Source organism: Protomyctophum bolini, assembly GCF_963924005.1.
Source record: "Protomyctophum bolini genome assembly, chromosome: 16".
Taxonomy (NCBI): domain Eukaryota; kingdom Metazoa; phylum Chordata; class Actinopteri; order Myctophiformes; family Myctophidae; genus Protomyctophum; species Protomyctophum bolini.
The window spans coordinates 22,029,843-22,044,750 of NC_137877.1; the positions used below are offsets into that span (position 1 = coordinate 22,029,843).

At 41.2% G+C, this 14,908-nt stretch overlaps 1 protein-coding gene across 1 annotated transcript in view; it reads right to left on the reverse strand.

The window, feature by feature from the left end:
- Positions 1-14,908, reverse strand: part of LOC308330806 (contactin-associated protein-like 5) — a gene marked incomplete at its 5' end in the record, with an annotated part of 128,416 nt that overhangs the window by 61,287 nt on the left and 52,221 nt on the right. Inside the window, one exon of the mRNA XM_080785861.1 lies at positions 2,113-2,260. Within this exon, the coding sequence (XP_080641987.1) occupies positions 2,113-2,260 (148 nt within the window). The remainder of the gene's footprint in view (positions 1-2,112; positions 2,261-14,908) is intronic.

Sequence of the window (14,908 nt, forward strand, 5' to 3'; positions counted from 1 at the left end):
AGGGGGACCCTGATCAACGAAATATATATACGTTTTATATGCTGTTAATATAGCACTTTATATTCCATACAAATAAAAAGTAGCATTCATAAGCAAGTTAAGCAACACATCCCAGCCTTCCCTGACTCAAGCTTATGATATTTTCACAACCAAACTTTGTCTTTTAGTTCTACTGGAGATCTTCTCTGTAGTCCCTCCCTAACATTTTGAGTCTAGTTTTTATTTGTTGACGAACTTGCCAATATATTTAGTCTTAGTTTTACTCATCATAGCTCTGTTTTTATTTGCAGTCTGTGAAAAAGGTAGTCAACAAACATTTTTCGTCATAGTTTTACTTGACGAAATCAACATTGATAGGTACACAATGGTAAATGTGGTTAACAATTAAATTGTTGAGCTGTGATATCAGGCAGAATTTACCAAAAGTGAATGTGTAAGGGATAATGTATCGCTGGGTGGTCATTGTTGATAGATAAATCACCGACAGGGTGATTTATCAACAATAGATTATAGCGCAGCCATAGATTATAGCGCTTATTACACGGCTACTTAATACACAAATTAATAAATTGACCCAAACGTGACAACAAAACAAAGTACTTCCTTTCTTACGGTAATGAAAGTATTCCAACTTGGCCCTGCAGAGCACAACGAGTCGCCTCTGAAAATCATTTAAAAATCATAAAATCCAAGCAGCACAGCCAGGTGCTCCGAGCCTTTGATTAGACATGGGTAAGTTACTGTCTAGAGTGGATCGGTCATTATCCAGAAATGACACACAGCTGAATTCGGCAATTGACCAATCAGAATCAAGCATTCAACCAAGCCGTATATTAAACATATTTAATTCATTCTGACCAGAAACATTATCCCCACCGGCAATATTAATAACCAGAGGGGGTTAGTCTATATCAAAAGAGTCATGGGGGCCCCCTGGAACCCCATCAAGGACCCCTGGGGGCCCCAGACCCCACTTTGAGAAGCAGTGATTTAAATAGTGCATTATGATTTGAGTAGATGAAGCTGCACAACGCTAATGTCCACATTGCCCGGACAGATAACATTGTTGGGAGACATCCAAAACCACACCATGGCAAAGTGCATTGTGGGTGTGGGCCACTAAGACTGCCGGTAAGCCTTGCCATGGTGTTCACTGCCAAGTACAATTAATTGAGTATTTGTACTATTCTTTTTATTTATTATTTACTTATTTTGTTTTAACAATTTCACACCTTTACATTTCAAAAGGCAACAATTGTTGTTGGGGAATACAATAATTATCCGTAAGTGGTCAACTACAGTGAAAATAGCATATAGCAAGCACACAACGTGTCACATCAATATTATTGATGATATTTTTTTGCATACAGCAAGCATTGATGTAAAAATAATTACTTTGTAATTTATACTTTTGAATTCTTCCACATACTGTACGTAGTTGAAAAACATTTGACCGGGAGGAGCAGGCCTACTGCATCTAGAGGTGAACTTGAACTGTAGTACCCCTGTAGTAGTATTGTATGCAAATGTATGACGACAATGGACAATGGAAACCAGGCCTCTGGGGGCTTTTTTTTGTGTTATCCATTTTAGCATAACCTTTGACCGGACTACCTGTAGCTGTAGGCCTACTGTTAACACACCTGCTAATAAAGTATCAAATCAATCAAATCATAAAGTAGGCCACAAGGCTCGACTCACTGTAGGAGCATCCGTACACCTCCACTCTGAGGCCCATAATGAAAACATGCAGGTATGAATGACTCACTGTAGGAGCATCCGTACACCTCCACTCTGAGGCCCAGCCAGTGGATAATGAGAACATGCAGGTATGAATGACGCACTGTAGGAGCATCCGTACACCTCCACTCTGAGGCTCATAATGAAAACATGCAGGTATGAATGACTCACTGTAGGAGCATCCGTACACCTCCACTCTGAGGCTCATAATGAAAACATGCAGGTATGAATGACTCACTGTAGGAGCATCCGTACACCTCCACTCTGAGGCTCATAATGAAAACATGCAGGTATGAATGACGCACTGTAGGAGCATCCGTACACCTCCACTCTGAGGCCCATAATGAAAACATGCAGTTATGAATGACTCACTGTAGGAGCATCCGTACACCTCCACTCTGAGGCCCAGCCAGCCGCTGGGGTTCCAGTCCAGGGGAACGAAGCGCAGGAAGCGCGTCCTCACCGAGGGGCTCAGTCTGTTCTGGACCACGCCCTCCGAATTCATGTTCCCCACAAACTTCTGCACACAGAGACGGACAGAAAGACAAGACAGGAGGACACTTGAGCATAATCCTTGCTGTCGTGGCAGACACATTGTATCTCCATATTTCAACTTATGTAGATCTGCTATTTTCGGTATTGGCCATTTGGCCAATACTCATGCATGCACGTCCATGTCTGTACGCGTTACAGACACAGACAGCTCAAGAAAAGGAACATCGGTTAAGATGATGGCAGCCTAGCCTTCACAGAAAGAGCTAGAAGAGCTGTGAGAAGAGTGACGGATGGAGACATTGTTCTGGGCAGTTTCTTCGCCATTCATACCCCCCCCCCCCCCCCACACACACACACACACACACACACACAACTTCTGCTGACGCAAACGGCAAAGGGAGAGGGGAGAGACCTTCAGTATAAGACGCATGGAGCCCTAATGCATTCTCTAACTACGGTTACCTTAAGTGCACCTTGAAAGGCATGGAGGAGGTAAAGTGCAATGCAACTTTAATGTCGACTCATTTTACTGATGATAATCGGCCTTGAAGGACACAGGTTTTTGTCCAAAAGTTTGCAAACGACCTCGGATCACGAAAGTAAAATGTGATTTATATTCAGACTCACATGCATGCACACACACACATGCACAATGAACTATGTAAGAATGTGCATTGTGCACACACATGCACGTGCACAGCCACACACACAAGCAATGCACGCACACGCAGACTCATGTTTGTATTATTGCACATCATTTTTAGGATGGCGAGTTGGCAACTCACACCTTTCGATCTAGCATACAACATTGATGCATGCTAGATGTATGAGACTTGTTTACTGATGCAAGCTCCCAATGCATTTCCAATGTAAGTCACATGGTTTGACACAACATTTTTCTTCTACGGCTTTCGGCTGTGTTTCGACTGCACCCCTCCCCCTCATACAACAAAAATGTTGTGTCAAACCATGTGACTCCCATTGGAAATGCATTGCAAGCTTGCATCAGTAAACAAGTCTCATGCATCAGCTATACATCAATCTGTTGTGACCGTGTGAGTCAGGCCTTCCACCATCATCGGGACATCGGAGTGTTTGAGGTTCAGCCCAAGGGGAAGGGACCCTACCCTGTCCAATGTATAATATGTGCTGTTGAATGGTGGGAGATCGTATCATCCTCTTTCGGGGACACGACGGCACAGTCTGCACACCCACTGATAACCTGCACATCTTAGTCTTGAATCCTTCTCTTAAGACACTATGTAAGCTAGCAGTTGCTCAGTAGTAAGAACGGTCTGGAGACTGGAACAGTCTGAACTCCCCCCACACAACATCAGGTGGGAACTTTCAGCCATGACAACTGCATGTTAGAGCCAATTTAGTTATTTCTATCTCACTTATTGTTTTGCTTGGACACTCGTTGCTGCCCCCACTGTGTGGGATATGAAATAATTGCCACCACTCTCACAGCAGGGTTAGAGACTCAAATAAATACTCAATTTATGTGGATTAAAGACATACACACGTATAGAGATGTGGTGCATTTATAGATAGATAGATAGATAGATCATGCTTTGAAAATAGCAGATCTACAAAGCAACGCCACCAACATACGGAGCCAATCCAATTGGCCGAGGGGGGCACCGACATACACAACAACAATTGAACCCTCCAAAATGTCCTATATGCACTTGTGCAAATGGAAAATAAAGTCTATTCTTCTAAAAGTATTGAAAATTGGAAACACCCCAGTAAAGTAAAGTAAAAGTTCGGGACATTTGGCCTTCACTAGTATAGTAATGCGCACAGACACACACACGCACGCACGCACGCACGCGCACACACACACACGCGCACGCGCACACGCACACACACACACACGCACACACACACACACACACACACACACACACACACACAATGTGGAATGCGTTAATGCTGAACATTTTAATGTGTTAGGGTTAATGTGGAAACGGTTCACTGTATAATATTATTTCATTATATAAATTTGCTTTGATAGGACATGCATGCATACGCTGTCGCACGGGCAAAACAAATTATATGTTTCATTTATGGCTTTAAGTCATTAGCATTGCGCCTGAAACTCAATACCCTAGAGATATAGATAAAGGACTTCACCGCCCACCAAACGGCACATTTTCAATTGTTGTCGCAATGTAATCTGACACACATGACACACGCACGCACACACACACACACCCGCCAGGGTTAAAAACAATATCATTTATGACACTGAATCAAATTCAATTTATCTGTCCGTCTATTCAATTTTGGAACAGCCATTAACGTGCATAGCGCCGATATGATGCAATCTCAGCGAAATATCTCCACAGAGAGCTGACCTAATCAGTGGTGGAAAGTAACTAAGTGCATGTACTCAAGTACTGTACTTAATTACTTGGTCTGCCCTTTTCCCAGCACCAAACCTCTTCGGCAAACAGAGCCAATCTAGAAGCTCACAACATGTCTATTGTGTGCTCGTAGATTCTATTTTTGGCCAACGTTCCCATGAATATGGTTTGACAGCATCTCCTTCTACCCCGCAGAGATGATACCACCAGGCCTCAAACATAATGTCTTAGATGAGGAGACCCATGGTGCTACAACTGAAACAACATCACAAATCCATATAAACTGTATTAACATTTAATCTAAGAAACAGTTGCATCATGGCCCGGGGCTTCATTCATGGCTTTTAAAAAATGCAGCATGGTTTTCCATAATATAATCTCATGTGACCAACCGGGTCTATTTCATCTCCAACCGAGCCATGCATGCCGTGTCCCGGGATGCCCCTTGTTATTAAGAAACCAGCAGAAATACTGTATATCCTTGTTGTTATGTGGGAAACCTCTTATCGAGGGCTTGGAGGCAAAGGTATAATGTGAAATGTTGAGAATGTCTACAGTAGAGCTTTTCATTGACTGTAATTATTGAATTAACAACACATTTAATAAACATTTAAAAGCAACCTACTGTAGGATTCACATTTATGTTTGATTTCTGTCATTCATTATTTGGTGGAAAGAAACTTTTTGAAATAAAAACAAAGTAAAAAAAAAAAGAAAAAAAAGCAACCTATACACGTTTCAAGCTTGTAGATCTGCTTATTTTGCCATCTTTGAATTTGAAACGTAAAGAGTAACTGGACATTATGTTTCCACTCGACAGAGACCATAAACACTCCCGACACTGGCTTCATTATTTTTTGAAGAAGATCGACTTCTGAGTGGCCTCTCTTTCCACGTTCATTAAGGCTTCCTTTTACGCCTTGCTCCTCTGGTGGTGATGATGAGCAGGGTCCTCATCAACACTTACATCAGCTGATTGCTCGCCTAGTTGCTATTTATAACCCCCGTTGGGAGAGCATGTGGATTCTCACATGACTTTAAAACACTTATAGCACTTTGGCACCCATGCTCTGATGCACACAGTGAGGCACACAGGGGACTGGATGCACACTGATCACTGTCGCAAAAAAAAAAAACAGGCAAAGGGAAATCTTTCAAACATTGAACCTATTGATGTGCCGTGTTGGAACAAATACTCAAGTTTTACTTTCAGTTTCAAAAATGTTTTGGGTAATTTTATCATCTACACAGGCTTTTAAAATCACACCCGTGTGAAGCAAGTGGTGCAACTCTGGGTGGGCGTCCCCTAAACTTCCAGACCCACAGGAACGCACCCAGGGGGCCGGTTCCGGCGAGCCGCCCCGTGTCCGAAACGGTTGAGAAATGACAGAGTTACCGTGTGGGGGTCCTGTACTGTACTGTACTGAACCACCCCAAATCATCATATATACAGTTAATATGTGTGTGTGTGTGTGTGTGTGTGTGTGTGTGTGTGTGTGTGTGTGTGTGTGTGTGTGTGTGTGTGTGTGAGTTGGGCTGCGCAACAGTGACACATGGTAGTGAAAACCAACGCAACGCTATTTCCGTGCTCAGACTCAGCCAGGGACGGCTGAGTATGTCGACCACTTAAAATAGCTGATGTACAAGCTCACAATGCGTTGCATTTTCAACACAATGAGCTTATACGTAGATCAGCTTCAAATGGACAGTAAAACTAGCTAAAAAAATGTAGTACTGTACTATGTACAAATCTAAGGATTCTTTACTTCGATTAATTAAAAAGTGAGTACTTCTTCCACCAATGTTACCTACCTAATACCCATCGTCCCTCTTCCTATACAAAATACTATAAAATGATGGAGCACACACAAAAACATAAAACATTCAACTACTGCTTTACACCTGAAAGACTGATGTAAGAACTAAAACTGAGATGGTCTAATCTTTGTTTGGCAAAGCCATTTTCCCATCCCTAGGTCTTCTCTGGAAGCAGAAGGAGGACTTTGCATGCATGGTCCCTGGAGTCAAGGTGAACTTGGGTGGATGTCAAAACGTCTCTGTCGGACTCGGGTGGAAATCTCATATGTCCATATTCCATAAGCTTTGTGGCGCGTTCCGAGCTTTGTGGAACTGCTTTTTGATGCATTTGTGGGCTACTATGATCAAGTTGTAGGGCGTATAGAATAATGGTAGATATGAGGTTTCTTGCCAGACGGCAACGAAAATAAGCTAGTGCACCTGAACACCATCGTTACCGTGGGGGGTTTACAGTGGAGGCTAAGACAAGCAAAACTCTCCCACGGGGCACACGGACGGCGGAGTGTCTTCTTTTATTCCACTGCCTCTGATTTTACGCTACAGCGGCACAGAGGCAAACATCACAGTGAGGGAGATCTATTATTTACTCTGCTCAATGAGGGGGAAAACGCGGCACAGCACCTGGGACAATAACTTTGAGAGACGAAGTGTCGTGAGGAGAGAGACAAGATATACGTCGTTCCCACGTCATCCTTAAAGTCTGTCATCTGTCGTGTGCCATTATGTCAACCCAGAGATGCATGGGGTTTAAAAACCAGAGGTGGTGGACAAAAGTACTCCAGTACTTGAGTCAAAGTACAGATATAGCCTACCTTCTGGTCAAATATTACTCAACTAGTGAAAGCTGCTCAGTCAAATATTTACTATTGTATTAAAGTACTGAAGTACAATCAACAAAGTATAATCATGAGTTGCCTTTACATCTAAGTCTATGTACTTGAACTTGAGATACAGTGTACTTGATATCTATTGTGTATTGCCTGTACTGTAGCATACTTTATAGATAGGCTACGAGAGACATCTCAGCGGCAGCAAGGTCAGCCTTGCTGCAGTAAGCACGTTACTTTGTCTCATATCTTATTGTCACGTCATTATGATCCAGCACTATATGTTCCCCGTTTGTGTAATAAACTTGGTGAACCTTTAGCGTGATACTGTCTCGTGTCGCGTTATTGTTCTCCCGGGCCCGCCGCCGCAGTCGCCGTACCGAAGGAATACTTCAACCGGATTATCACACACCACCCAGCCTGCACACACTACCTGTCTGTCAGAACCAGACGCGGGTCCAGTAATTAGAGTTTACAACAGTACTTACTTCAAAAAATACTTTGGCTATGTATTCAAAAGCATATGCTTAAATGCTTGTTTCCACAAATTTCAATAATAGTGAAAATAGCAGAACTACAAATGCACACGGTTGTAGATCGGCTATTTTCACTATGGGGCTCAGAGTAAGTGGTTAATTGAATTCATACTGTGTTCTCCCAGAAAAAAACTAAAACTAAACATAAACTGTGGAGTCAAAAGTACAATATACAAATAAAAGTAACTTTTATGAAGTTTGAATACACAACAAATCTGAACCACAGTGAACCCTGTGAAATTAAAACATCTTCCAGTAAACCGTATGTGTTCCTCGTATTATTATTTTGTACTTTTTCCAAACGCATACATTCATAATGAATCGCCCAACAGAAATAGCATAATTATTTCATGTAGCGCAATACTGTAAGCACAGCATAATGCAATCATACGACAACTCTCGTTATTCTCACTGAATCAATTACACTGGAGCCATGGTTTCAATGCTTCTAGTCAGCCAACCACCTCCCCCTCCTCCTCCAAGTCCATGGATGGATGCAGTGGAACGTAAATAAGGTGTCCGCTTCTGAAAGCATCTGTTTATCCGACCATGCATCAGACAAGCTCCCCATCGAAGGCCAACAGCAAACAGCAGAAGGGTTATAGAATGGATTCAGTCCTCTGAAGATCCATGGTCAATTAAAAATGCAACACCTTCAAAGTTATTTGCCTGAATGAACCAAATGAGTCAGGGGTTTCTTCATCAATTAAGACCCACCACGGACGTCCGCCATTGACCAGCAAGAACGATGCTCTAAAGCCACCCAATCTTGCAATGGGTAATAGACTCTATATTGATCACCCCTCAGGCTTGGCTGTGCTTCCTTCTATGTAATGCTCTGCTTTTGTTTATGCTCTGTCGCACAGACGAAAAGTGCTGATCTATAAACTTGCAACGTGTTGCGGATGCGACACGTTGCGAGCTTAGAGATCTGCTATTTCCAAGACAGAGGCGAGGATGGCATGGCGCGCCGCCGCGCGACAGGGAAGCATAAATCGGTGCTTAATGGAGGCCGAGAGAGCCGGGCTGGGGGATGACAAATGTAGTGGACGGAGGGAGAAAACGATCTGACTGGACGTTTTTTTACGAGGTCAGTCAGAGGTAAGGAGAGAGCCTCGTAGCTCTGGCGAGTTCCACATCGAATTAGTCATTCTGGTCTTTTTGGAAGCGAGACAAACACGAAGCACCCATACTGTCTGCAGCCCACACACAGAAAGGCCCAGTGAGGTTCAGTAATGAAAACTCACACGGTGGCTGCTGCTCACCAGCTGCATTTGTATGCAGCCCAAAGCAACCAACCAGCTCTCTGGTCCTTTCATACCGTCTTTGATCCTGGGACCGCGGGTGGAAATGATCAGCATGCATGTCAATGAACAATGAATAGTAATGCTTTTTCTCCCTCTTCTTCTTCTGTGTCCGAGCTTCTGCCACCATCTCTCTTCTCCTGAATATACACGAAAGAAATCAATTGTTGTGGTCAGGCGGAAAACCTTGTACGTCCAAAACGGTTACAGAAAAAGGAAAAATAATTACCGGTATTCCAATAGATCCAGTGTAGTTATTATTTAGTCAAAAGCTCTTGTTAATACTTTTCATTGGTTCAATATTCATAAAACTCACAGCCACACTTTCACTTTCACGTTCCGACAATTTTAATTGACAGCAACAACAGTAGATCCACAAGCTCACAATGCTTTGCTTAAAGACGCATTGTGAACTTGTAGATCTGCTATTCATCTTACTTTTGTGTGACACTGTAGTATTACAAACTAAAAGGTCTAAATATGGAGATACAAGGTTTCTGCCTGAGAACGACATATTCTATATTTTCCTTTTTCCCCCTACAGAAAAAGTACCATGTGCCGACATCAAAAGACTCTGTGACACCATTCACAGATAATTACGATAAGGGCGAACCCTGTGAAACCTTTTTAGCACAATGGCTTGAATGGGTGACATTCTCCTCTCCTTATCAAGGATACAGTCTCACAGTGAAACGAGTGAAAGCCCCTTGAGCAGCGAGCAGATAGGTTTAATAAAGAGAGAGGTTGAATTCATGTGGCTCAGAAAGGAGCCATCTGAGAGAGATTTTGAACGTGAATTATGTATTATTGATTAGCAAACGGCCATTTTATATAATGGCATATATTGTGTCTTCTTCTTTTGAATTTGGACAAGCAATTAGGGGCCTAGACGAGAGCCCTTTGAAATGTCTTCTCGCAGTCATGATGTCTTAACACCTGCACAAGAACTTTTGTAGCATTTTCTTGCAGATGGAAGTTAATTAATTTCATTATGTTACAGACATGTACAATTTATCATTTCTTTCTAGGTTCCATATACTCCTACAGTGTATGTGTGTATGTATGTCCTATTTTAAAGCCTGTGGATGTGCATCCTTTGCAAAGAAATGGAAATTATTGTAATTAACATCCATACAGCTGTCTCATGTACAGCTAATTATAATGTGTGAATGCTGTGGTATGTACTGCGAAAGCCACAGAATGTACCGTTCTGCGAGTCGTCATTCAAACCAATGAAAGACTTGTATAACTACAGGTATGTCCATAATTGGATTGCAATGTCAAACTATGATTCAAGACATCAGAGACACACACTTCCCGCAGATTGCATACACTGTGAGTTTGAAAACATGACCAACAGCTAAAAAGAATACCAATACCTACTGGGAGAAATACAACAATGTGCGAACACAGCAGCAAGATTTGTGAACTGTTGCGATAAAAGAAGCTTAGCTAATGGAATATAACCACCCTAAGGACTACTAACCATTGAGTGTCCCTCACTATTTGTACCGAATAGACCTCTAGACCTACTGCACATAAACACTATCTATATTCTGTACCGAGTTGACCTCTAGACCTACAAAAGATACCTTGGGAAAATAGCCGATCAGCATCACAGGAGACGTGGTTCAAATCTGGGGTAGAAATGGATCATACTGTAGTGTACAATACCACACACGCACGCACGCGCGCACACACGCTATATTTCTAACCACTTAAACCAACTAGACTGGAGTTGAAACTGACACTTTTCTTCATCTACACCGAATCTCTTTGCCAAAAAAACTGCCAATCTACAAGCTACACACAGAGCTTGTAGATTGCTTATTTTTGGTGCGCAACATGCTTTCATAGAAGACATGCTGGATTCCATGGAATCCAAATGACTGAATTCAGTCTTGGCGACTGAGAACTTTTACCCATTCTCGGCGGTAACCCATTTTGGTGTTCTAACCCTTCTGGACGGGAACCCCTTTTGGGGTTCTGTACAGTATGTACAGTATCCAAAAATGTAAACATTTTGATGCTGCTGAAATATTTCAGTTTTTCAGAAAACTTGGGTCAGGATTTAGAAGCGTTTCTTAGAATCGGCCTCAGTCCAAAATGGGTTAATCCATGTGACATATTTATTGAAATGTGTATGCCTGTCACAATAATTACATAATTGACCGTGTCACAATCATTTGAGTGAGATAATCACAATTATTTTTGCATAATCGTCATGCTCATTTCCATGTTGAAAAAGGGTTAATACCCGTTTTAGATTGTCTCCTAAAAAACAGTGAATGTTAATGTATATGTGAATATGTTTACAAATCAATACTAGCCCTACAAATGTGTTTGGATACTGCAGCTGATATGGTCTCCTCAGTCAAATCTACAATGTCTTTATGGGATACAAAATCCATGACATTCATGGATGATTGAGCCAATGAATACGTTTTATATTGCTCCTATTTTAGTCATGTAAACATAGCCAGAACTATATAGGTAATAATATATAGTATTGATATATAGTATGAGTATAATAATATAAATATAATGCTTTCCACACATTTTACTGAAATGAATAGCAGTGCTCTGATGAGAGTTAAAGTGTCTCACTTGGTTAAAATGATATTCTCTCTATCTGTGAAAAACAGTGGCCAAAGAAAGCAGTTACTACTTGAAGTACATTTACTTCAGTACTGTACTGTTTTGTGGGATGCACACGCAGATCCGACACACCAAAGATCCGACATGCAGACATGCGGTCGAACATGCAGTGTTCCCGTGCTTGCGGTTCGAGTTTGAGGTAGGTTGTCGATTTTATGTCACTCGGACCAATAGTATCTCTTTACTATATTTGTGTATTTTATTTTGTTTTGAAATGTAATCATTTCAGTGGTCTGTACTGTAAATCAAAGGGGGGGAATGAGTAGAGAAAAAAAGCAGAAAAAAAAAAACGTTTAGAAGAAGCAAAAATAGCTAAATAGCCATATACTGTAGTATACAGTACAGTAGGTATACAGTGTATCACAGTAGATATAACATGTGTATTAATATGCAGGGGCGTTGTGCAGAGTGTACATAATTGCATCAGCTTGCACAAACAAAGACAGGGGACATGAACAGGCTCACGGACAGAATACTGTCAATATGAAATATGTACATATAGTCACATAGCAAGAAACATGTGGGTGTGTAACACGCTCTGTTGAATACAACATTTTTTGCAGGGAGGCTAGTAGCCACAACATAATGTGGTACATTTGTTAGTTTAGCCGACAGCTGACAAAAGTACCGTAATTCCTAAATTATGCTCGAGATGTAGTGTTACAGTAGTTCATCAAAGTCATGGATTTGAAAACACCTAAAACGAATCTGACCCGCTCAAATATTAGTTTACTAAGTAAAGAGGGTTCAAGAGGTTAAAACTTTGTTTCCCATACAATCTGTGAGTAGGATTCACATTGTAAATGTATTCAATGAAACTGTAACCTTCCATATAAATACAACACATACATGAACCACTGAAGCCCCATTTAATACTATTCCACACACTGTCTTCACTTACAAAAATATATAGTTTAATGCATTTTAGTTTTACAAAATAATAATTCCAAGTGAAGACAGTGTACAGAACTCGTCAGGTTCATTACTCAGCTGTCAGGTGTGCAGAAGGACTTTTTATCCATGCAATTTCGGCTCACAATTCCTGAGCTTGTAGATCGAAGATTATCAAAAAGGTTTGAGAATTTCCTCAAGTACTGTAGCATTTCGAATACAGGCCTTTCACCTTTCGCAAAAAATATATATATACAATCTGAGTATCTTTTCCACTACTGGCTACTGAGCCAACACAAGGCTCAGGCGCTGACTCATGGTATTTTTGGTCAGAGGTCTTATTTAGCAACGTCATTCTATAGTGTGAAAGTGTGTGAAAGTGATTCAAATCTGCTTCCGCAGGCCAATAATTCACAGCTAAGATTTAGTCCACTGAAGCTTGAAGGATACACACCTAAACACCATCTGTCCATTATCATAAGACGTTTTGACATTGGTCATTTATTCGTCTCTGCCAGGTGGAATCCTCATATGTCCAAAACTTGTAGCCTACTTTTCAGGATTCAAATACCAAAATAGCTAAAGTAGCAGATCTACAAGCTCATATACTTAAAAAAAAAGAAAATTCAGTGCAAACTGACAATAAAGTACTATATCATCATATCATATCATCAAAGTGTGTCACTTCGCACCACGTTTCAAGCTTGTGGATATGCTACTCTTGATGCTTTCGTGTGACGCTGTAGCAATAGTATGATCAAGCATTCATCTAAATCAGTGGTTTTCAACCAATGGTCCGGGGACCCCCAGTGGTCCTTGAGGAGGTTAAAGGTGGTCCCCAGCTGAGCTAAATGATGGATAGTTGGTAACCAAATGGACCCTTACGGCTTACGGGTCCATTTGGTTTAATTTTACGCTCTCAAGAGTTAAATTATTGATAAACATCTGCATTGCTTAATTTACAAGAAGTCTACACAATAGAGCACCGAAGTCTGACATCACCTTCAGTAGAGGGCGTCAGTCCCCAAGTTCATGTATTTGTTTAGTTGCATTGAAATCCCCATTGAAGCGATTTTAGATCGCCTCATATAACAACTGTGTTTGAAAAATAAACATGTCACCCCGGCCGCTTCACTCATATGGATATGAAGAATCAACTGACTGAGAGAAAACGCTAATGTTACTGCTGCTGAATTAGTTAGATTTTCGCTAGAAGCAGACTGTAACATATATGAGTGACTGACTGTTGCAAACGATACAGAGACACCTCCCTAACAATAACGCCGAGACAGCTTGTTTATTTTTGGACCACAACGCTTATAGTAGACGATATTAAGATCACCCCATGTTATTCTCCATAGAGAAATTACTTCCGCGAACCAGGGGAATCGTCGGGATGAGCGAGTTACGTCAGGACTTCGGTGCTCTATTAGAGAATATAGATTTTTATTTATTTTGATCAACGTTCTCTCTCCTATAGTACTATTAATTCAGTATAGAATTGTGCAATACTCATGTATATGCAATCAGTTTTGGGTCTGAGGGGATGAATCTCAAAAAATGAACACAAAAATGATATAATATGGAGATGAGAGATTTATGTGCAACTGAGAGCCTGCCATCGTGCAACCTCCAGCTTTTCACCAGAGGAGAAAAACTGAATTTATTTATATTTTATCCCAAATGAGTTAATAGCACAGGCAGACTCTTCACATACTGGAGCATGTCTGAAATAAATATCAGAGCTGATCACAGAAGTAAACCTTTCAAGCCGGTTTTCGCAACTCGCTGTTGAAAAAAACCAATGGCAGTCCCTCAGTCAAATTTGGCAATGATGTAACATAAACAATGTCAGGATGTGTTACGACATGGATTAGGGCTATCCTGCCCACCATGGCAGTAACTGTAATACAATTTTGGAAATGACAGATGAGGCGGAAACAAATGCAAGATGAAGTTGACAAGAGACGAAGAGGCGTGTCCGTGTTTTGGGCAAATTTGTCAGCGGTTTTCATGCTGCATTGCAGTGCTGTCATCATGACAACTGAATTTATATATTTAAAAGTATTACAGTATATAAAATATATATATATATAATGTCAGGTATATAATAATAGGTGAGCTCCATACAGTATATGGAGATCTAAGGGTGGCAGCGGGGGCAGTGTCTTGAGTGTACAGGGTTTGATGAGGGCTAGGCTAGCATTAATTTTCAGGCCTGTAGGTGATGATCCAGTCTTCTCCATGTATGGCTAATCCAGTTTTAT